This window comes from Phoca vitulina, unplaced genomic scaffold (assembly GCF_004348235.1).
Source record: "Phoca vitulina isolate PV1807 unplaced genomic scaffold, GSC_HSeal_1.0 scaffold38, whole genome shotgun sequence".
Classification (NCBI taxonomy): domain Eukaryota; kingdom Metazoa; phylum Chordata; class Mammalia; order Carnivora; family Phocidae; genus Phoca; species Phoca vitulina.
Window position 1 is genome coordinate 9704948 of NW_022589741.1, and position 23770 is coordinate 9728717.

At 45.1% G+C, this 23770-nt stretch overlaps 2 protein-coding genes across 20 annotated transcripts in view; both read left to right on the forward strand.

The window, feature by feature from the left end:
• Positions 1 to 23770, forward strand: part of NCAM1 (neural cell adhesion molecule 1) — a 297913-nt gene that overhangs the window by 80216 nt on the left and 193927 nt on the right. The window lies entirely within an intron of this gene.
• LOC116647048 lies at positions 9397 to 12195 on the forward strand. The gene has a single exon (XM_032428184.1). The coding sequence runs from the start codon at positions 11566 to 11568 to the stop codon at positions 12073 to 12075; it is 510 nt and encodes a 169-aa protein (XP_032284075.1). The 5' UTR covers positions 9397 to 11565; the 3' UTR covers positions 12076 to 12195.

Here is a 23770-nt window from a genome sequence, read left to right on the forward strand (position 1 = left end):
CTGGCATGGGAGGCCTGCATCCTGGCTGGCCTGGGAATCCTGTGTCCTGGCTGGCCTGGGAAGCATGTGTCTGCCCTGTGGGCCTGACCTGTGTTAGCTCTGTGCTCGTCTGTGAGCTCATCTGTGCTCCCACATTCCCCATGCTGGCCGGCAGCGCTTCAAATCCAGCAGGCCCCCAAGGCCTCCACATCTTCCTCCCTTGCTTAGGGCCGCTAGCACCCTGTCCTTGCAGTCCCTTCCCCTCTGCCACTCTGTCCCTCATGAGGGCCTCGCTCCCACCTCCGCCCTCACTTGTCCATTCCCTGTAGGATCACTGCCACCCCTTTCCCTCTGGCTCGCCCCTTTTATCTGCTACCTTCTGACAGATCTTTATAAAATGTAATTCTGATCCCTCTCCTCCAGAATCTTCCTTGACTCCTCATCCTTGACTGATAGCATGTGTAAAGCACTTAGAACCAGACTTGACCCACAGTAAGTGCTCGGTAAATGCCAGTTATTTCTGCCCCCTTCTTCCTGCTCCTCATCTGCATTCTCAAGTTCTTATTTAGACATTTAAAGCCTTCTATGATCTGGGCCAACCTTCTTTTCTTTACTTTCCACTGTTGCCTTATGTATTTATTGCTCTTCTCTCCTTGCCTTCCACCATCATGTACTGACGACACACTGAGGTGTATCAAGGACTGACATGGCCCCTGCCCTCAGGGAGCTCAGTCTTGGAGGGACCGTAGGGGCACAAGTGGGAAAGTGGGACACACTATGGTAGATTCTATAATAGGGTGTAATGGGGAGCTGAGTGACCCTTTTTTTTAAGATTTATTTATTTATTTTAGAGAGAGAGAGAGCAGTTGAGAAAGGGAGAGAGACGATCTCAAGTAGACTCCACGTTGAGCACAGAGCCCAACACGGGGCTCGATCTCACAACCCTGAGGTCATGACCTGAGCCAAAACCAAGAGCCGGACGCTTAACCGACTGCACCACCCAGGCGCCCCAAACCCTTTCTAATTTTTTATTTTCTTACTGTTTTCCTGGAATTATGTCTAAGGAACAAAGGTGAGGACAAAGGCCCTGAGAACCCTACATTGTAAAGTGGAGTTGCCAACAGCTTGTGCCCGAGCCCTCCCCCAAAGCTAAGAGGCATTAGAACTGGCCCTGCTGGGATGGATCAGGAGAGCCCTAGATAGAGACCGGGGTTCTTGGTACTGTTGGCCTTGGGGATGCAGGGCTTCTGATGCTGCTTCCCCCCCCCCCCCCGCCCCAGGCCAAGTGCAGCATGGTGGAGGCTGCAGGGGAATCGGTCTTCTGCTTGCGGAAGGGGATAACTGTGTTCTATGCCTGCTTACGTATGTGCTGAGCATCTGAACACGTGAGCCCTCTGGGGTGCGGCCAGTGGAGCAGAGTGCACCAAAACGGCATGGAAGACCATCAGGAGTTTTTGTAGAGTGTGACCTGTATCACCAAAAGTGAGAGCCCACCTGAACAGGGAAACTAGTACCACTGTTCTGGAAATTGTTGAGTGTGGGAAGCTTCTAGAGATCCCTGCAGTGGCAGGGTGGGGAAGGATTGTACCATCGAGTACCTGGAAGCAAATGAAGGTTGGAATCTCCTCCTTAGTTCCCCGCAGTCCAGGGAGGGTGCAGAAGCAGTCTTCCTGGATCCCTGGACTCTGTGTGAAGGAGGGTGGAGCGGATGAGGACAGGAAGTGTGGCCAAGTAAGAAGATGCTGGAGGGGAGGGTTGGGGGCCAAGAGAGGGAGGGGCTGTAGAGAGATAAGACTCCCCCTCCTCAAGGGGTTCTCAGTTCCAGGGACTGTGGGAGAAGCTGAATCCCATTCCAGGAGATGTGACAGAATATACGCAGGAATCATCATATAGTTGGAAGTCACCAGCAGACGGAGACAGAGAGAGCCCAGTGAGACCCAACTGTCCGCTCACAACCAACGGTGGTCAGTCATGACCACCCCTGCCTCCCCTTCCCGTCCTTTCTGTGTTTTGGCCTTCCCTTTCCTCATCCTGACATCAGAGAGGTATGACAGAGAAGAAAGGAAAAGAGAGTCCTCAGTGCAGACCCCCACTTCCCCAGCCTCTGCGAACCCTCCTCCTCAGTCACCACAGTTCTAGGAGAGTGTCCCCATTCCATCTTGCCCAGAAGGAGGGAAAGCAAAGAGCTTTGAAATGGAGTTTTACATGAGAGTGGGCTGACTTTAATGACTAGAAGTGCCTGGAAAGTTCTGGACTCTATGGCAGATGTGGCTAGGACCTGGGAAGGGGGATTTGAAGGCAGTGATTGGGAAACAGAAACCCATTTCATTTTCTGCCTCGACATGTGGAGGCAGGATGTGTGGCATGAGGAGAGTAGACCAGCTCCCCTGGGTTATGAGCAAGCTGGCGCTGAAGACACTGAGCAGCCAGGGTGAGTCAGGGAGCGGGGGGGATGGCACGGGAGGAGCAGTGTGTAGACTGAAACTTGAGGATGGACATGGAACAGGCCCTTGCGGAACTGCAGGTTGTGTCTCCCCAGGTGGGAAATGGGGAACAGCAGGAGGTGAGACTGGGAGGAGCGGTTAAAGGGGAAGCTTCACTCAGGCTTTTGAATTCATCCCCTGGGCGCCATGAAGGGTCTGAAACAGACGCATGATCTGCTTGTGCGCCACCAACCAAGACCACTCACTCTTGTGCTTCATGCTGTCCCCTCCCCTCTCTGTGCCTGTTGAAACCCCACTGTTCATCGAGGGTGGATTTGGAATACCACCTTTTTAAAGAAGGCTTCTCTGGTCCCTCCAGCTATTAACAAGCATTCCGAGTCCACTGCCGCCATGGGCACTTTCAGCTTTGTGTCTTGTAGTATATGCCTTGTGTTCATGGCCTGTCTCCCTCACCACCTGCAGGGTACACGTCATGGGGCGCAGCTTGCAACCCCCCCATACACACCCCGTGCCCGATACCATGCCCTGCACCTCGCAGGTGATCTGCAAGCAGTTGTGTGAATTTAAATGGGATCTAGATGGTTTTGAGTACTTGTCATGTTTTAATACTTCACAGCAGGTTTATTGAACATCCCTATTTTTAGTGGTATTTTCATTATACTATTTAGCCAAGGTCAATAAAATCTATTTAACCAAATGAATTAAGGCTTTGCTGGATCAATTAGGGATCCACCAAGTCTGAATCGCTTTCTCCTCCAAATTCCAGGCAAGGAGAATACTTTCTCTGGTTCCTTTCTTTCTATCCGCTCTTTTTCACGCTCTTCCTTAGGAGACTATTGTCTGAACAACTTTGGACAGGAAACCTCTTGAGGACATGGTCACACACCAAGATGGACCTTTATTTCACTTTTGAGGGAAGATAAGAAACTAATTTGTTTTTAGTTGTTTCATTGTGCTGTACTTTTCTTTGCCAATTTTCAACACACACACACACACACACACACACACACACACACGGGCTGTAAAACTTGGAGAGCGCAGCATCAAAACATGTTCGTAAGCTTTTTCCTTTTTTTATTTCTAGAGACTAGCAGGGTGGTACATTTCTGAGGGAAAATGTCTCAAGCTTTCATGTATTCTTTAAATATGTGTGAAATAAGGGGGCGCATGTTAGCATGAGGGAGATCACAATTTGTGCATTTTGTAAGTCTTTAAGACGAAAAAGCAGCTGGGAGGAAGCTCATTTCCCCCTTCCGGTAGGCAAACCAGCCTTGGGCCCTTCCCTCTGCTGTCCTCACTTTCCCAGGCAGGGGGCAAGGTGGCCGTTTTCCGGGGTGAGCCATGCCAGCTTCTCGTGGGGATGGCACAGTGGGTCACAACCCAGCCTCAGCAGCTGGGCAGGTGAGGGAGCCCCTCCTGGGGAAGGAGTAGCGTAGGGAGGAAGGAAGTGCACTCAGACACAGGTGGGCCCTGGGGGAGACAGCTCCCTTCCCACTTCCCCCTGGAAAACAGTCCCCTGGGCGCCACCCTCACTGCTTACCATGCAGGGTCACACACATTGTGACTACAGAGCGGAAGGGAATAGAACACACTGGAGCATTAATCTGAGGTTCTGAAATGCCATCATGCATTATTTATACCTCTTGCTACAAAAATATATCACAAATGAATTCAAATGAGAGAGATAATATTTCTTCTTTTCCCCCCGATGATAGATTCAGACTGGATAAATTCCTTTATTTTATTTCATCCTCTCTGCTAAAATAGGCCGGCGTGTTATAAAAATATGCTTTTCTCTTTGAGGTGAGTGGAGTGGCTCAACTCAAGGAAATTTTTCTTTGAATAAAAGAGTTTCTTTTTTTAAACTGGCTTTTTAACTATGTTACATTATCTGCCTATCAGCTTTGGGAATGTTACAAGTTCTGTCACTTAAAGCCCTGCGGTAAGATGAATAGAGAAACTGCAAAGTTGGGGGTGAATTATGAAAAAAAAAGATGAATTGTGGTATGTTTCTAAAGACTTACTCCATCCTTCTAATGGCGTTTGGGGAAAGTAACGTGGAGGAGATAGCACCGTTTGATTACTATTTATCAGAATAGCGTGCATTAGTCCATACTAATTTGATTGCTGTTAAAGGACCAGACAGAAAATGATCTGCAGGAGACAGAGTGGTAACACTACTGAGTGCTCAGAAAGTGCCAGGAACTGTTTGAACACCTCACTTGATTTATTTAATCCTGTTCTGGGAGGTTGGTATTAACATCACCTTGTTCCACCGCAGAACGAAGGGAGGAGCTGAGAGGTCAGGTAGCTTGCTTAGGAGCGCGGAGCTGGGGGGAGAGGAGGCTGGGCTTTGAACACAGGCAGCCAGACCCCAGAGCCCACACTCCACACTCTTGTGCTGGGCTGCCCCCTCAGCCCAGGCTGGCATGGCCAGAACACCACTGGCGCAGGGCACACCGAGCCTGTCACCTGCTTAAAAGTGACACATGACTGTCAACTTTGCTTTCACAGCCATCGATGAACAGGAGGGCCAAAGATACCTGGCCAGGCAGGTTTTGTCCACAGTCTTGAATGTTTTAAGGTAGCAGCGTAGCAGATGATGGATGGATCGATAGATGGACGGATGGACGAATAGATGGACCGACAGAGAACAGTTCATAGACATGGACAGATACTGGCTATTAAAGTTCATCTTTTAAGTTCTGTATTCATTAGGTTTCTGTGTGTCCGAGGTGGGCAGCAGCCTGGGCACTTGAGAGATTTGTGACTTTCTACTCCCAGTCCTTATACTGGGACACATGGGTCCCTGCAATGCTCGTAATACAGGAGCGGACTGTTTTTACTGTGCTACTTTTTTTTTTTCCTGAATCATAACAGACAAGCAAAGTGAATCCTATTTTTCCATTAGATTCTGTTATTTATTTCATAGAATACTTTTTTTACTTGAGGACTTCCTCATCCTATGTGTAATAAAATCATTAGGAAGAGTAAAATGACACTTAAAAATAAAATAAAATGACACTTAAAATCTTCACAAATAACTTAAGATGATAACCTGAGAAAAAGGGTATTAATAACGTCTTGGGCTTTACTGAGCAAGCTGCGGATCTCTACTTCCAGGCCACGCCAGATGGGAGGTGAGAATTCAATTGTAAGTGTTGTCACAGAACTATTTCCTGTCGCATTCACTCTGTGATGGTGTAAATGATTCCGAATCATTCTTGGCATCCCTCGAAGTCCATACCCTCCTTCTCCTAGTGCTCACGTGTGCGGGTCCTCACGGCTCCTGCCCTCCCAGGTGCAAGCTGCCCGCGGGGACACCTGGCTGGGTTTCAGGTTCCCGGTCTGAAAGTGGGCCTCGTAGCAGTGTGTGCCTCAGACGGTTCTTGCGGAGCCTGAAACCATCAGACACCGACTACTCTGCCCTCTGCTTTCCCCAAGGAAAAGAGACAAAACTTAGAACTCTAAAAAGTCGAGGAGGGAAAAAACACCATTTGTGTGGATCAGCATTGTCATCTGTTCCGAGAATATTCTTCTTGACAGAAACAGTGAAAGCTTTTAAAACATTGGGCGTCTGAGTGGTTAGAAAGTGATTTGAAACTCCTTCACCACCTTGCGTAAGTGGTTTTGTGCATCCCTTAGAGAGGAGGTTTGCCTTCCAGTAAGGCCTCCTGGCCCACCGCATGGTCTTGCCCTGATCACCAGGAAATGGAAACTGGCCTGTGACCGAATCACGGAAGAACGAGGACTCTCTCTTTTGGAATCAGATGCAAAGTCACCCGTCCCTTTGGCAGCTCTCCCGCCCATCCTGCCACTGAACTATCCTGAGCCTTCTAGGTTCTCCGATTCCCAGGATTCCCACCTCTTTTGCAGAACTGGCAAAGGACTGTGCTCTGAGCCTTAGTCTCTTCATCTGTAAAATGGCCGTATCAAGAGGCAAGGGCTTTGGGCTGTAGTACCCAGCTGCCCACCGAGGCTCTGACACTGACCAGCTCAGTGACCTCACACAAGTCGCGTTGCTAAGCTTCAGGTGTCCTCATGGGGGATTAATGGGATAATGTAAGGCTTCTGTCACTTAGAAAGTGCTCAGTAAACCTCATTCTCAAGTCTTGTTCTATTAACGCTTACCCAAGTGTCAGCCCCCTCCAGATCTCTGGATTCCGGACTGATGGCCTGGCTCCGTGTCAGCAGTGGGCACGAGAGGGTGAGTAGTCCACTGGCTTCAAAGGAGGTCAGGTTGTCTGCTACTCCGTTTGGTTCTCAATCATTCAACACTCCTTCAGCAAATATTTACTGAGCCTTTCCTGGGAGTGAGGTGTTGTTCTGGAGCTGAGGATACAGCAATGGGGGAGTATGAGGGAGTTCCTGCCCTGACCCTGCACTCAGCTTAGACCCTTGGAGAGCAGACCTCACAGCCTCAGATCTGTTTTTGGTCTTGTGATATAGGGAGTAACTGGGGTTTACTTTTGGGGTGATGCAGATGTTTTGGGACTTGATAGAGCTGGTGGTTGGTTGCACAATGTTGTACTCAATGCCACTGAGTTGTACACTTTAAAATGGTTAATTTTGCATTATATGAATTTTACCTCAATTAAAAAACAAAAGATCGCAGGATCAGCTCCCTGACCTTCACCTCAAAATGTGATTCGTTTGGGGCCTGATCCTTACTGACATTAGATAATTTCTTCCCTGAAAATTCCTTTCCTTTATTTGGAAATGCCTTTGAAACTCCCAGGCCAGGGCCAGATGGTAGCCTAAGTAATGTGCCTTCAGGTACCTTGCAGAGCGCTCCTTACACGTGACGAGTTAGTAATAATTATCTGTGTTTCTTTGTGATGCCCCGAGTTCTACTTATTTCACGCAGGATGATGTTGCCTCTCCCAGATACCCTTTGGAGGCCTCCCAGAGATGGGAACGGGAGGGCTGAAAGCGCTGAAGGTGAACTTGGCCTCAGCTTTTGTTTCCATGGGCTGTCCTGCCATAGATGGTGGTGGCCTGGGTGCTGAAGCTCTGAATTCAAGACAGCATGGAAAAGAGCAGGGGATCTAACTGAGGGCCCCCCACCTGGCACCAGTTTCTGCCTTTCTCTGCACTCCCCTGAGCCAGAACTAAGAGAGTTATGATCACTTAACATAAAACTAAAGAGCTATGTGTCTGTCCTATTGGCAAGGGGCACTGACAGGCCATTCACTGGCTCTGCAGAGACAGGTGTCAAAATCACCATTGTGCTGGAAGATCCATGTGATTCAGGCATTTGACATGAGCTGGAGATAGTCCGAAGCAGACATCTGTCTCCTTGTGGCTGGTGTGGGTGTCTCAGATTCAGTCAAGTCTGTGGAATTTTTCCATTTCTAGCCATTGCTTTGTTCTGAGGGAACTGCGGGGCAGATTGGGGCGGTGGGGAATGAATGAGACAGAATGAATGAATGCCTGAGAGAAAAAAGGAGCTTCCCTGAAGCTGGATGTGATTTGCTTTCGCAGAATCAAAGTAGTAAAGAGGTGAATGTAGTAAATAAATCATAATTTAAACAAAGCATTTATGTGTTCATGGGATGCCGACCAGATCAGAATCCAAAGCTACTTGCTCAGGTCCTGACCCAAATTTTTAGCTCCTACTTTTTCTAAATAGTAATACATCATTTTTAATAAGGGGTTTAAGAAACTCCACTCTTTCCCCTCTTTTCTCTGAAAAGTATGGTTAGACGCTTGGTTAAATCACCCTGATGCTGTTTTCCCTTCTAGTGCAGGATATTTTTTTAACCTGGAGTAATGGGCTCCTAGGGTAGTCACTTTCATGCTGTTCAACCCCAACCCGTGGTGATAAATATATTTTATATCACGATCAATAAAACACACACACACTCACACACACACAAGTGATTTATATCATTAAATATTCTTTATATTTATCCAGATACTACGAATAATTTCACAAGACAAAAATTTCACAAAATATTACTGACCTATCATATATGTGAGATATATTTCATGTTATTTTATTCTTCTTTGTTCCCTCATTTTCTATGTCATGTCATGTTTTCATGTCACAATGCACAGCGTAAAGCACACTATTGTGAGGGACCCACAGACCGGTTTTGGGTCCCTGTGATTCCCTAAACCAACAGGCATGATTTCTGTTTATTAGAGCTCAGGTGCATTTTTCCAGGAATTGCATGGATGGCATTCATCAGATATTTCTAGAGTCGTTTAAGTGACCCAGAAAACCTGAAGAACTACACCTCTGGAGGGGCTCTCATTTCATAATAACTTAGAGATGATTTTGATAAGTTTGTAATTCATTAAATTACAAATTTAATTTAGAGATACTGTTCATGTGAATAGCGATTTAGGAAAATCTTCTCCCTTATTGGTGGTAGAATTCCCTTTTCCCCAGGACAGCTTCCTGAGCTACACAGCCTCACTGTATGTATCATGAAACAGTGGGCGAGATTATTACCTCCACTTCTTTTCTAATCCTGACTTTAACCAAATACTTCATTTTTAACATTAAAAAAGTAATTCGTGCTTATTGAAAATTTACCAACTCAGACATCAGAAGAGGAGAATGGAAGGGTCCCTGGGTTGCTCAGTCTTTTGGGCGTCTGACTCTTGATCTCCACTCAGGTCTTGATCTCAGGGTCGTGAGTTCCTGCTCCATGTTGGGCTCCACTCTGGGCATGGAGCCTACTTAAAAAAAAAAAAAAAGAGGAGAATGGAAATTACCCATTAAACAACCACCTAAAAATAAATACTATTAACATTTTGTTATCTATCCTTTGGGTCTTTTTTCTGTGTACAAATGCATATGTTTTATAACCTAAAGTTTTTTGTTTTTTTAAAGATTTTATTTATTTATTTGTCAGAGAGAGAGAGAGAGAGAGCACAAGCAGGGAGAGTGGCAGGCAGAGGAAGAAGCAGGCTCCCTGCTGAGCAAGGAGCCCGATGCAGGACTCAATCCCAGGACCCTGGGATCATGACGTGAGCCGAAGGCAGACGCTCAACGACTGAGCCACCCAGGCGCCCCTAACCTAAAGTTTTTATATGATGGCACAAACTATTTCATTATTTGCTGTGCTCATTACAGAGGAGCCATTCCGCCTTGTTAGTATATACTCTCTGTTGTATTTTTGTCAATGTCTGAACGTACCTGTAGAATATTTGGCCAGTTTATTTAAGCAGTTGCTATCGCTGAACACTGGTTTACTTCTGTTTTATCACCCCATCGCCAACATTGCAGTGAACACCATCGAACTTTCCTACATTCACTGCATTCTCGGTACAAATTCCTACAAATGGAATAGCGAGGTCTGGAGGTATAAATAGTCTTGAGGCACGTTACATAGTGGTGTGTAGTAAGATTGTCCTCCTGCAAGGTAATTGTAATGTAGCGTCAAGGGCCAAGCTTGCCTGCTACCCTACACTTCACAGGCTTTCCAGGTGCAATGTCCATACAGCTCCATGAACCAGGCAACTTTCAACACGGCATCCAGGTGCACCTTTTGGCGAGAGGGTCTTCTCAGTGTCCCTTCATAGAGAGGTATTCAATTCAATAACGTGGGGATTTTATTTGGGACAGAGTCTGTGTGGGTAGTAAGTTGTTTACCTGGCAGTAATTGAATCCAGTCCTTAGCTGAATTGCATCTGCGGGTGATACCTACCTAAGGGAATTGCTGCAAGTCAAGTCAATAAAGCAATTTCAGATGGAAGAAAACCTGAACTTCAGCCCTGCTTGAAGGACTTTTCCTTTGCAACCCTGGTCATTAAAATGGAGTTTGAAGAACGCGTGAGCTACGGGGAGCAGATTTGCTATTTCTCAGGAGTTGGGTTTTATGAAATGTGACTTGATTTTCCATCTCGTGCCTAATCTGAACAGATGCCTTGTGCAGCCCGCTTCCCTACCCCAGAGAGGCAGGGTTTGCATGGGTCCTGGGTGAATGAGGAAGCCCTGAGTAGATAAGCGGGAAAGAACCACAACCTGTCACCAAAGGGAAATTTAATGAGCATGTTTTAGCTTGGTCTGATGATAGAAGCAGTTTCTTGCTGCATAGTCATTGAAGGAATATCTTCCCTTTCTCCTGGTTTGCTTTAAAGAAAATTTTGTGCGATCTGGGTTTATAAAACATTTTTCAAACTTTTAACCCAGCTCTCCCTAGCCTGCCTGCTTGCATGACAGCAGTAAGGGTCATACTCATAGTAGTGGTATTAGTGACTCTCGTCCCCACCTGTATGCTCTTTGCTCTTACTCATAGTGGAATTCCCCTCAAGTACTTGAGGGTCCCTGGGGGGTTATCTCCTCTCCTGTCTCCCCACCTGCACTTCCTTTGAGTCCAACTCTGCGCCTCTGTCTTGGCCTCTGGTGCCTTCTGCCTCAGGTGCGGTCTCTGTATACGTGACAGAAGATTGGCGCTCAATTACTGTGTGCCGAGTTTGGTTGAATGCCTCCCGCGGGTACCAAATATTCTGTGTTCCTTGGAGCCTATATTACAATAAGGCCATATTGTTCCACACAAGGGGGATGTTTGCTCCTTTCTCAGGTTCCTTGTCATACTTTGCTTTGGAGATACCAGAGCAGCTTTCTTACGCCCCCATGTCGTGCCCAGAGCCCTCCAACAAAAAAGCTCCTTTGCTTTTTCCATGATGGCCTTCTCTTCCCTGGGTGCAGGCCCAAGCCCAGATGTCCAGGCTGTGGATGGATCTGCGCAGCCTCTACTCACTGACCCTGGCCCTCTCCTGCATTTAGATCAGCTCGGTTGCTGGAAGCCCCCTAATCTCTCACACATAGATATCTGACAGACTGCCCTCCCCTAAGTTCACCAGATATGCTCAGAGATGTGTGAACCCAGCCTCAGGCTACCAGTCTAGGAAATAGGCAATTTCCCAGGGAGAAAGTGGAGGCTCAGAGAAATGAAACAACCCACCCTGCTAGTAAGTGATGATTGTTCTGATCCTAAAACCTTTGTCCCGTGCTCTTTTTTAAATTCCTGATACTTAATTGGAGCTCAGCATCAAACAGTCCAGCACCAGTGCTGGTGGGTTTGTGGGCTTCATATAAAAGTCCCCTCCATCCGGTCGCGGGCAGCCGGGGCACAGAGGGCAGTCGCGGCGGTCGCGGCGGGCAGCGGCGGGTGGCAGTGGCAGAATGTTGGCTATGAGAGTGTTTAGCCTAATTGGCAAGCGAGCAGTTTCCACCTCAGTGTGTGTACGAGCACATGGAAGCGTCGTGAAGAGTGAAGACAATGCTCTCCCGAGTTACGTCGACAGGTGTGACTATCCCCTGCCCGATGTGGCCCACGTCAAGAACCTCTCTGCTAGCCAGAAGGCCTTGAAAGAGAAGGAGAAGACTCCCTGGAGCAGTCTCTCCATTAATGAAAAAGTTGAGTTGTACCACATGAAGTTCAACGAAAGCTTTGCTGAAATGAACAGGAGCACGAATGAATGGAAGACGGTTGTGGGCACCACCATGTTCTTCCTCGGCTTCACTGCTCTCATTCTGATTTGGGAGAAGCACTATGTGTACGGCCCCATCCCGCACACCTTTGAAGAGGATTGGGTGGCCAAGCAGACCAAGAGGATGCTCAACATGAAGGTCAGCCCGATTCAGGGCTTCTCAGCCAAGTGGGACTACGACAAGAACGAGTGGAAGAAATAGAGGAGCGCACCACTCACCCATCTGAGCCTCACCTTGCTCTGCCAGATCCACACAGCTCAGCATCTTCACTGGAAACCATTATGTTGCATCACCAGTGCTAATAAACGAGCAGCCTACGTGGAAAAAAAAAAAAAAAGTCCCCTCCGCTGCATCGTATACCCTTACCGAGGCTTTAGTCGTACCGTCTCCAGGCTGGTTGTGCCCTTGAGGAAGGATACTTTCCCAGGGCAATCCCCAGAGTACTGTTGAGTTTCATTGGGTAAACCCTGAAAATGTTACTGTAGCTAATGGCTATACCTCAGAAATTACACAGAGGCTTAGAAGTTTGCTGGAAAATTCTCTCCTTATTCTCTTAGCACAGAACTAAGGGGAGGTCTGAGAGGCCCTGTTCGCTGTGGAGAACTTGACCTCTTTGGCTTTTGGGGGGGCAGGTCAACCTGCTCCCCACGTCTTGGCAGATGATTGCTAATAGCTTTGTTTTGGTGGAAAGTCAAAAGCTTTTTTTTTTTTTCTTTCCCCCTCATTTGTCATGTTACTTTAGCGGCATTTGGGGCCTTCTTCATGTGGTTGTGATTAACCCTGAGTCAGAGAGAGCCGAGAGCCACTCTGAAGGAAAACAGAACATTTATAAAAAGGATTGAAGCCCTTTGAAGGGAGAGTACAGGAAGGCCTTGAGACACAGCTTTGCCCTGAAGTGACTGCTGTGTCACTGGCCACATTCAGTGCTGATTTGTCTGAAGAACAACTAGCCTGGTCATAACTTAGTCACAGGCTGCCAGGTCTGTTATAGATGTGGCATAGTCCATAGGGACACATCAAAGAATTGCTGATGCATTAAGCACATTCTTTATATTTTGAAATGTTTTAATATACTTCCTTGACTTGCCTTATTTTCATAAATTTCTCTTTCTCTGAGGAAAATTTGAACATTTCTCACTTTTCAGATTTTAGTTTTTATGAGGTTGACATTTCCCTTAGTGTATTGTTGGCTATAAATTATTGAGGTATATTAAATAAAGCTCTGCATTCTGAGCCCCAAACACCCTTTAAAATGGATGAAAAATAAATGATTTAAGAAGATTCTCACTGATCTAAAGAGCCAGTTACAAAAATAATGATGCTAAAGTAATGTACAAGTAGAAAATGGTCAATGTTTTAAATTTAACATTTGCCCCCAAACCCTGAGCTATGCTTTACAGAATTTTTTTTTATTAATTGTAGAATTCTCTAGTAACCTAAAAGTAATTTTCACAAAAAGAAAAAAATGTATTTAAGATTGTGTGGTAAGTTTCACACATAAGCATACTCCTTTTTAATATATTTAACATACTCTTGCTATTCTCAGTCCTCTCCTGACTGTTTTAGCTACACAGCCTTTCTGGTGACTTCTCTCAAAACTGTATCTTTGTGTGGCAGACAGACTCCAAGATGGCCCCTGGGATTCCCACCACCTGGTTTTCATGCCCTTGTGTAACCCCCCAACCCCTTAAGTGCAGGTGGGAGCTGTGACTTGTTTCCAACCAATTTAATACAGCAAAGGGGATGGGACATGGCTTCTACAATTACATTACATAGGATGATAATGTCTGTCTTCCTAAGAGACTCTCACTTTCTGGCCATGTTGAAAAGGCCCATATGGAAAGGACTGAGAGTGACCCCCAGCTGTCAGCCCAATGAGGCCCTTGGTCCAACAGTCCACAAGAACATGAATGCTGCCAACAACCACATGAGCTTGAAAGCAGATCCTGTTCCAGTCAAGCCTCAGATGAGAGCACAGCCCTGGCCAACATCTTAATGGCTGCCTTGTGAAACCCTGGGGCAGAAGACCCAGCCAAGCTGTGCTTGGATTCCTAATCCAGAGAAACTGTAAGACAACAAATGTGTATTGTTTTGAGCCATTGGTTGAAATATTGTTACACAACAATAGATTACTGATATATTTTGGTATAGACTGATCCGCTGAGACTTCAGTCCATATAATAATTTAATAATCCATTCATTGAAAATTTCTTAAGCATCTACTACAATGCCAGGCTTCATGTTTGGTGCTCAAGAAACAAAGAACGAGTAAATCATCGTTTCTTTGAACTACATTAGTAATGAGTATTGTGTAAGGGGCTAGAGACACAGTGATAGAAGTTATCCAGGTCTCTCACGGAAATAGGGGCAGGGAATCTAATCTGTGAGTGTGAAAGATGAAGGGCAAGGTCAGGAATGGCTTTCTAGCATCCAGGACACCCGGACTATCTGAACAGTGATGGGAGATAACAAGGGAAGTTTGAGAGAGGATGGAGAGGTGGTGAGCACCCAGACAGGAGGGGACGGCTTTGGCAAAGGCATGCAGCTACAGTCCACAGAGTGAGGAAGTAAGAGGTGTAATCCTATACTAAAGAAATGGGATTTGATAGTAGAGGATCTAGTTCACAGTGTTAAGGAGCTTGGGCTTCATCCTCTAGGCAGAGTGGCCATTGAAGAATTTAAACAGAATGATGAGGAAACAGTGTATTTCAGAGGGACATTTCTGGCTGCCAGGGAGTCTGAATTTGAGGGGACTGGGTTGGAATTGAGCCAGTTAGGCCACTGTTGAATGTCTACACTGGAGGTGTGGTAGAATGGAAAGCAGCATAAGCTTTAAAAATATAGGTGAGGGGAAATCTAGTAATTCGTCACTGGTTGTGGGTTGGAGGTGAGGGGCAAAGAGAAGTCAAAGATAACTCCTACATTCCTAGCATGAATGGGCAGACAATCAAATGAAGCAAAGATACAAAATAACAAGTTTAGCATGGGGGAAGTTGGATAAATCCAATTAGGAGCATATTGAATTTGAGTGCCTATGGAATATCCATGGTGAAGATGCAGAGGGTGTGGGAGAACACGTGGATTTTCCTGGATGACACTGTGGGGGAAGCATTGTCCTCAGAGAAGAGCCTGATTGCAATGAAAAGCTTGATGTGGAATGTTTTATAAAATACGGTGGGTTATGTTTTCAACGAAAAGGATTTCCAGAGTCTGGTGGAAAGGGTTGTGTTAGAAGGGGCGCTGACAGCGTAGGGATGCGGGACTGTTGAGTAAGGTGGAACGTGTTCTTCCTCTGTGCAGAAGCGATGCCACAAAGCACTGGCCTCTTCATGCAGCCCCGTGTTTATAGGATCTTTATACTGAGGAGTGTGCGTCCAGATTGTTGAATGGGACAACTTGAAATTTGCTACTCTTAAATTCAGGATTTGAGTTGTCTTTCATTCTGTAGCTCTTTTGAGGAGATGGTGCAAATTGCTTTTTGTCGACCTTTGAAGGAACTGTTAAGAACAGAGATCAGTCACCAGCCTGTTTCTGCTTCTTCACTCCTCTTAAACTGACTCCATCAGCTGCAGCTGCCTCCGTAGCCAGCTGAGTGTGGGGATCCTCCACAGCCCTTCCCCCGACACCACGGAGAGCGGAGTGTACTCTCCTGGCCAATAAAGACACCCTAATTTGGGGAAAGTCATTATTCACTTCTAGAGGTTCAGATACATTAGAAACAGGGCCTTGATGAACTGAAATACGCTATATCTATTACTGGTCATCTTTTTTTCTAGTCGTGAAGCCTTGTTCTCCATTTACTTCATTATTTGTGCTCTGGTCAAGCAGCTTGAAAGCATAAGTAGGAGAATGGCTGCGCAGCCAAGACAGTGTTGTAGTCCTCTTCCTCTGGTTGCCTAAGACGATGTGATTGATAAACTCTGCTACCCTGGACAGCCACTTAAATTTTCTGGGCCTCAGTTGCCCTGTCTTTATACTTTGGCAACCTTAGCTCAACTAGGATTTCTTTAAATATTCCTCAGATCTAAGACTCTTCCAGAGGCAAGGGGTCCATGAGAAAGTGTTGTGGTTATCTATTGCTTTGTAACAAACAATCCCAAGGTTCAGTGGCTTAAAACAGCCTTTTTAATTTTGCTCATGATTATGTAGGTCAGGAAGTCAGGAAGGATTTGGCTGGACAGTTTGTGCCTGATCGTCACGGCATTGGTTTTGGTAGCTGGACCGAGAGGATCTACTTCCAAGATGGTGTCTTCACTTGCATATCTGATGTTTCAGTGGTCCTTGGAGTCTCTTGCTACATGCCCACTCATCCTCCAGGGCCCCTTCTGGTGGCTTGAGCTTGTCACAGCATAGCAGTCTCTTGATGATCTCTTCTAATGTGGCAGCTGGTTTCCAAGAGGCAGAATGTGGAAGCTGCCAGGCCAATTAAAGGTCTCATGTGTAATTGACACAGTTCCCCCTCTTGATGGCAAGGTCACATTGCACAAGAGCATGGGGGATGGGAGATATTGTTGCTGCCATCTTGTAAAGTATGCTCTGCCACAGCAGTGATTCCTTCCCATTAAATGGAAAAAAAGCTTGGTTTTAGGGATAATGTATATATAGCACTTGGCATAATAGTAAGTGCATATGAATGATGCATTATTAATAATCTCGTGGAAACAGAAGACAGAAATGATTAGCCAGGACCTCCTTTCCTCACCAGATTCAGAATAGAGTTAGAATGGATGAGTAAGAGCATATTATAGAAGATTAAATACTGAATTGGAGATTCTCAAAATAGTCTTTAATATTTTTAAGACTAATTTTTTCATGACTTTAAAGTATTTGTCTCTAGGTTTTGTAGATTTGGGTTGCTTCACTTAAAAATTGGCAATTCAGAAACGTTCTCAGATAACATATTTAATATGATTGTGCTGCATACTCTTTCTGGTTCAGATATCCTGTTTTATGACACCGTGGTGGCTGATTCCAGGGGATAGTTGGGAATCATGTCTCTTTTATACTTGTATATGCTCTTATATATTCTTTGGATATTTGTATTTATTTGTGTACAGTACAGCTATTTTCACCCTAAAGGTCTAATTCAAAGAAAGTATGTGTATTTCCTTTAAATTTCTATGTCTGTGTTCAGCTTATCAAGAATTTTAGTTTTAGAAGTTGCTTTAGAAAAATTCTCTCTTCTGTGAACTCATAAAAATAGTTTAAATTATTCACAGTACTACAAAGACTGTGTGTTTTATGTGGGGCACACACTATGAGGGGTTCAGAAGGCTTCCCTTGCTCCCTGTCCAAAAAGTGAATCTTGTATTTTGAGCTGCAAACCTTATTTTTAAAATTCCTACATGTAAATTTCAATATTTGAGTTGATAATGTTGATATATCTTTTGCATGTCATTTCCTCAGTGTCCCCCAATATTTTCCCTGGACTTACAGTTTCAGTTGTTGTCAATAGTGGGTCTGTTTTTTTCTTTTTTTTTTTTTTTTGGAGCTGTGGAAGAGTTCACATGGTGTTAATCCAGGTGTTGAAACTAAATGAAGGTATTTGTAAGGAAATGCTGGGTAAGTGACTGAATGATCTTAGAAGGAACATATGTACTTCACCAGAGGGCTCCTTACAACCTTATAGCCTAAGTGCATTTTATTTCCAATACCTTGCCCTCCCTCCAACCTGTGTTTTACCTATAATTGCAAAAGTAGGTGAACCATGGAAGTAAATACTCCAAATACAAAGGAAGTCTTAGATGGTGAAGGTAAGCCTCTCTGGTCATGACTGCCGGCAATAGGACTGGCATTCACAGAAGCAGGAAAGGAACAGAAGAGATCTTTTTCTGCTTTGAAATTTCCTACTTCCCATTCCCCTTCTGGGCCAGCTTAGCTGACTTGTTTCTGGGACTCATACATGGAACTCATATCCTGTTCTCTGTATGCATGAAATAAATGAATTGCACCAAAGGTCATGTGTTCATTTTCTACTTCTAAATAATTGGTGCAGCTTATCTTAAATTTAATTCGGTGTGCACTTACTGCTGATCATTGACAGACATGAAGGGACTGGCTTTTTTTTTTTTTTTTTAAGGTTTTATTTATTTATTTGACAGAGAAAGACACAGCGAGAGAGGGAACACAAGTAGGGGGAGAGGGAGAGGGAGAAGCAGGCTTCCCGCTGAGCAAGGAGCCCGATGCGGGGCTCGATCCCAGGACCCTGGCATCATGACCTGAGCTGAAGGCAGACACTTAACGACTGAGCCACCCAGGCACCCAATGAAAGGACTGGCTTTGCTCTTGCATCGTCTGACCGCTTACATCAGGAAACTTAAACCAGGGCTCTGTGTTTGTGCATATGTGCAGCCCAAATGGGGATTTGGTTTTCATTGGATGATTCCACTTGATAAAAGCAGAGAGCCCATCTTGATGGTTCAGTCTGTAAGCACCTAGCCTGTCGCAGTCGTATCCAGCAGGTACGCGAGCTGGCGTCAGCCTAAGGGGAAGCTGCCTGCCTCCTAGCTGGCACCTGCCAGGACGGCGGGACGCCAAGCAACAATTGATGCATTTGTTTACACCACTGGGTTTTTTTTTATTGCAGTAAAATACACACAAAATAACATTTCCTGTTAGTGACGTTGATTACATTGACAATGTTGTGCAACCATCGCCTCTGTCTGGGTCCAGAATGTTTTATTACACCAAAGAAAGCACCATGCCCATCAAGCAGTCAACCCCCCCATTGTTCCTCCCCCCACTCCAGCACCTCACTGGGGTCTGTCTCCACAGAGTGCCTATTTTGGATATTTCATAGAAGTGGAGTCATACAATATGTGGGGTTTTGTATCTGCTTCTTTCACTGAGCATAGCGTTTTCAACATGAGCGATTTCTACTGGATGCCTGCCATGTGCTAGGCACTGAATCCACAGTGACAGACAAAACCAACAGGTTCCTGCCCTCAGGAATCTCATGCTGGTGTGGTAGAATCAGACCAAAAACCGAGTAAAATAAAATGACCTTAAACCATGCTAAGTGCTATACAGAAAACAAACAGGGCGCTGGACTAGAGAATAATGAAGGAGGGAGGGAGGGGCTTGCTACTTGGGAGAAAGGTCAGGGGAGACCCCTCTCAGGAGATGACATCTAAGTGGAAAATGAGAAGTTTAGAAGGAACCAGGTCTGTGAAGAGTGGGAGGAAGGAAAGTTCAGAGAGAAGGAATAGCACGTGCAAAGGCTCAGAGGTGGGGAAGAATCCTACAGCCTCTGAAAGAAGGTGAGTGTGGCTGAGGCCACGGGGACCCTGGAGAGGCAGGTGGGGCTCTGGATCTTACTCTGGAGGTGAAGCATTTGATGCAGAGGACCATGAACTCACTTACCTGGTGCCATGTGGAGCGTGAGGGCAGGACTGGTCAGTCGGGCTGCTCTGGGCATTTTCAGGGAGCAGACAGTCCTGACCTAAGGTTCATGGCCACGTCCCACTCCACAGCTGGGTGCTGTCTGCTGTTAAGTCTGAGGCAGCTCTCTAGATTCTCTGATTCAGATTCTGCTCTGTGCCTGGCTAGCCAGGTCCTGCAATCACTGACAAGCCTTGTGTTCGGAAGTCTCCATCTTGAGCATGAGGTCTGAACTTGACGTTCTGAATACTCCTTGAATACCCACCAGCCATCTCAGGGCCTTGCTCTGCCTCCTCTGGAGACCACTCAGCAATAACTAATCTAGATTGGTTATGATGAGCTCTTGAGAAGAGCTGCATCATTACAAGATGCCCAGTTCACATGGTGCTGTGTAGGCATCCAGTGGGTCTGCATAGTTCACATGGCTTCGATGGTGGATTCACACATTCTGTCCAGTTCCCAGGAACCACTTACATCTTATTTACCAGAAGCCTGCTTTGTAGAACTTCAAACCACTCATATGATCTGTGTGCTAAGCAAGCATGATACTTGAGCCCTTTCTGACCCTGTAGAAAAAAATACAAAATCAGATTTAGTTTAAGTGAGTAGTTAAGTGATCTTTCAGAGCACCAGCATTAACTTGAAACCAGTCCTCAGAAAATATACTCTGCATTATGTGTGACTAGTATCTCATTTGGCCGCCATGTAGAAATTAATGTGGCTTCTTTGCCAGGTATAGTCAGATGGCTTCTCATAAGAGATGGAAGGTATTTCTGATCATGTTATACTAGATTTACCTGGACAGGTCTTCCAAGTGTTGAGACTGTTCTGATCAGCTGTAAGAGCTGAAATTATTTTCTATGGGAGCCCTGACTACCTTCTATTAATGGCGTGGTGGGTTTGGATGGTGGACGTTCTGATGGAGTGGGGGAGATGTAGAAATCGCAACCCCATGTCTCATTGCTCTCTCTTCCTCACACTGACACCTGTTTTTAACCCAGTCACACTCCTTGAGAGAGGTTGTGATAGTGCACATTAGGAAAGCCACTTCTTAGTGCCTTGGGGCATCAGTCACGTGACTAGTAACATTGCTGGCTTAATCTTCAAAGAGTCTAGTTGGAGTAAAAGAATATATCTGAATTGATGCTTACTTTTAAGTCAGTTGGTAAAAATGAATACAACAACCAAACTTAAAGAAGCCTAAGCTAAACGTTATACCATGAGGTCTTTTGCTCTTGAAAATATTTTCTCATAAACTAGAAATGTGTCTACCATTTATTAAATGCTTAAAGTGTGCTAGATTCTGTTCTAAATATTTGCATACATTGTCTTATTTAATTCTCTAGTAGTCCTTTGTAGTTGGTATGACTGCTCTCCTCATTTGGTAGGAGATATATCTGAACCCATTCTCAAGCTCTGAATTTCATATAGCAAATCTTACTGATAACTCTGTGCTAGGTGCCACAGGAAACTTAAGATGTCAATGATAGTTTTCTTGTGAGGTACTTTAAATAGAAAAATGTGTTCAAACTTTCTGGAGAATTTAGGGGATATGTGATGTTTAACTTTATATAAAGATGGTTGCCTATAGAAGTATTTGTAGGTATGTTTATATACACATGTTAGTAAACACAGAGACATTTCTTTGCTGTCAGCCAAGAGGGGATAAAAGAAATGACACTTCTCTTAGGAACAAGTGTACGTAGGACCCAGATCTTGGTTTCTAAAACCATTATGCCATGCAAGGAACCAGGGCTCCTTAGAGAAATGGCTGATTCTAGGGCTGGGGCAGGGAATAGGAGATGAGGCTGGAGCCTCTTGTGCCAGAAAGTAAGGAAGGGCTCAAAAAGAACCACATTGATGGGGGTATGTCACAGGAAGACACACAGGAGACACTTCAGGAGCTCCCAGTGGCCAAAGCTGGAACAATTCCAGCAAGAAAATAAATGAAGTCGTGTCGAATTATAACCTCAAGTACAAAATAAATATCCACGAGACCATGATGATGCAAGTAAATGATTGAGTAGATTAACAGATGAGACAAATGTCACATGAGGTATTCCAAGTAAGTCATGTAGATACTCCACCCTGAAGGACAGAGAGTATACACCTCCTCCCTCCTCCCAAGTGTTGGCTGCACATGGTGACTTCCTCCCAAAGGCGTGGAAAAGGAAAGGAAGTGTGACGGGGGAGAAACCTCATCAACACCACCTCAGCCAGGCCTTGAGATGCCCAGTGAAAATGGCACCTTCCTTCTGTGGTCTTCCTCCCCCAAACCCATGACGCCAGTCTAATCATGAGAAAAGCATCACATTCCAGTAGAGGGAGCATCCAACAGTGTACCTGACCAGCCCTCTCAAAACTGTCAGCCCTGAGGAGCTGAAGGAGACTGAAAACTAAGTGTAATGTGAGTCCTAGGTGGGATTCTGGAACAGAAGAAGGACACTAGGTAGAAACTAAGGAAATCTGAATAAAAGACAAACTTCAGTTAATGATAACGTATTAACATTGGTTCCTTACCCGTAACAAATGTACACCATGCTGACATAAGATGTTAATGGGGAACCTTTATGCAGGGTTCTGTATAGGGGGCTCTATACTATTTTCCCAATCTAAAACTGCTTTAAAATATAAAGTCTATTGATAAGAGTAATAAACAGAACACATGAGCATTTCCGTGTGATTCATGAGAGAAGGTTGGTTGTTTGATTCTCCGTCCCTTCCTTTTCATAGCGCATTTCATGTATCCTCCATGTGTAGGATGTAGGTGGGCATTTACTTGACTGGGAATTGTCAGAACAGGAATTTTGGTAAAAGGAAGTCATATAAAGATCCTTTTGAACCCATCCAACTTTAGAAGATGAATAGTTCAGTGGAAAAAAAATTCTGTAGGCAAGAAGTAATTCTGTGATTTAATTTCAATCTTGTAAAAGTCCACGTAAAGGTATTAAGATTATTTATATACAGAAATATATTTGTTTTCTGTAATAGTTGCGGTAGTGGATCTTAGATTTGCTTCCTGTCCTTTCTCTTTGGCTGTACTAATTACATAAGGCTTTGCCCATCACGTTGTATTAATTTATCTCCATTGCATCCATGTAGAATGGAGGAAAAGAGGCAAAGGCCAACTGTTTTGCTAAGATCACTCAGGATCAAAACCTGACCGCAGGTGTCTCAATTCCTATTTCTGTGCTTGGCCCACCGTGAACTCATTGGCTGACTTTCAAATGACACACTCCTTTCATTAGCTTTGCCATCCCAGTGCTGACCTCTCTTTTCCTTCAGGATTTCGGAAGGTTGCTCCTTATGTGAGAATGAGGACTGGGAGGCCCCTGTGCTCGTCTTTCCCTCCAGGAAGAATTAGAGGAATGTAGCCTCTTGCACAAGGAGTCGGCTGCCCTGTCTCTGGGTGCTGCTATCTTCCCACCAGGCTGTGAGCTCCTTGTCTCTCCCGCTTCACGTAGCATTTCACATGTAGTAGGTGGTCAGTAAGTGGAATTTGGATAAATAATGGAGCACAGTGTGGCAGAGTTGCCAAGTGCTTGTAACGAAGGCAAGTCTTGTTCTCCAGCCTTCTTCCTGTTAGGTCTTCCAAAGAATATGATTTAATGGGGGGCTCAGGGGTTCCTCCACAGAGGTGAGTGTCCTAGGAAGAAAGGAAGTGTGTCAGGACTGGAAAAGATCACAAGCAATTACTTTTGTGGTTTCAACATTTGCAAACCATGGTACCGATGAAGCATTCTTTACCACTGCTGTCCCTTTGGTAGATTGACTTCTTGCATTGGCTTTGTGATTCATGGGATCGCATCAGATGACGTTGGTGTCTAATTCCATGAATGGAAAAATAGTTTTCATTTGACTCACGAATATCGTCACTGTTGTTATGTCCCCTGGCATTTGAGATTGTGACACAAATGCCTCGCTAGCTCCATCACTTGTAACAAATACTGCAATTAGCTCCTTTCTCCTTTTGGCCTCGGTGAGTTCATAATCCCTTTGGTTATCATCTAAAGCCAAATTGTATTCTACAAAACATGTGCCCCCTGATATGTTTCAAATGGCTCCATTAAAAAAGGCTCCTGGAGTCAAATAAGCTTGGCGAATGTGTGTTAAATAGAGTTAAAAGGCTTACTTTCCTGAGAGGCCTCAGAGAGCCCTTACATTATAATGTTAATGCAGACAGTAACCTCTAGGAAGGGCGTTCATGCACCAAAACTTGCTTGGACACAGGCTTATTAGTGTGGCGGCGGCGGTGGTTAGCATCTCCAGCTTTAGAGCCCCAGTCATCTGGATTATGGAACTTTGGGAAAGTTCTGTATTTAAGCTCTAACTTCCTTAAATGTGGGTATACTAGTGATGGAGGTTATTATGGAAATTAAATGAAATAATTGTGTATAAAATACTTGGTGCTGTGCCTGGCACATGGATATCCTTATTAGTAGATGGTAGTTGCTGGTAATATTATTAATATTTTGGAGAAATAGAGTTCTGGAGTTCTGCAAAACACCATTCTGGA

Coding starts and splice junctions, on each gene's coding strand:
- LOC116647048 (XM_032428184.1), top strand. CDS start 11,566: ATGTTGGCTATGAGAGTGTTTAGCCTAATTGGCAAGCGAGCAGTTTCC.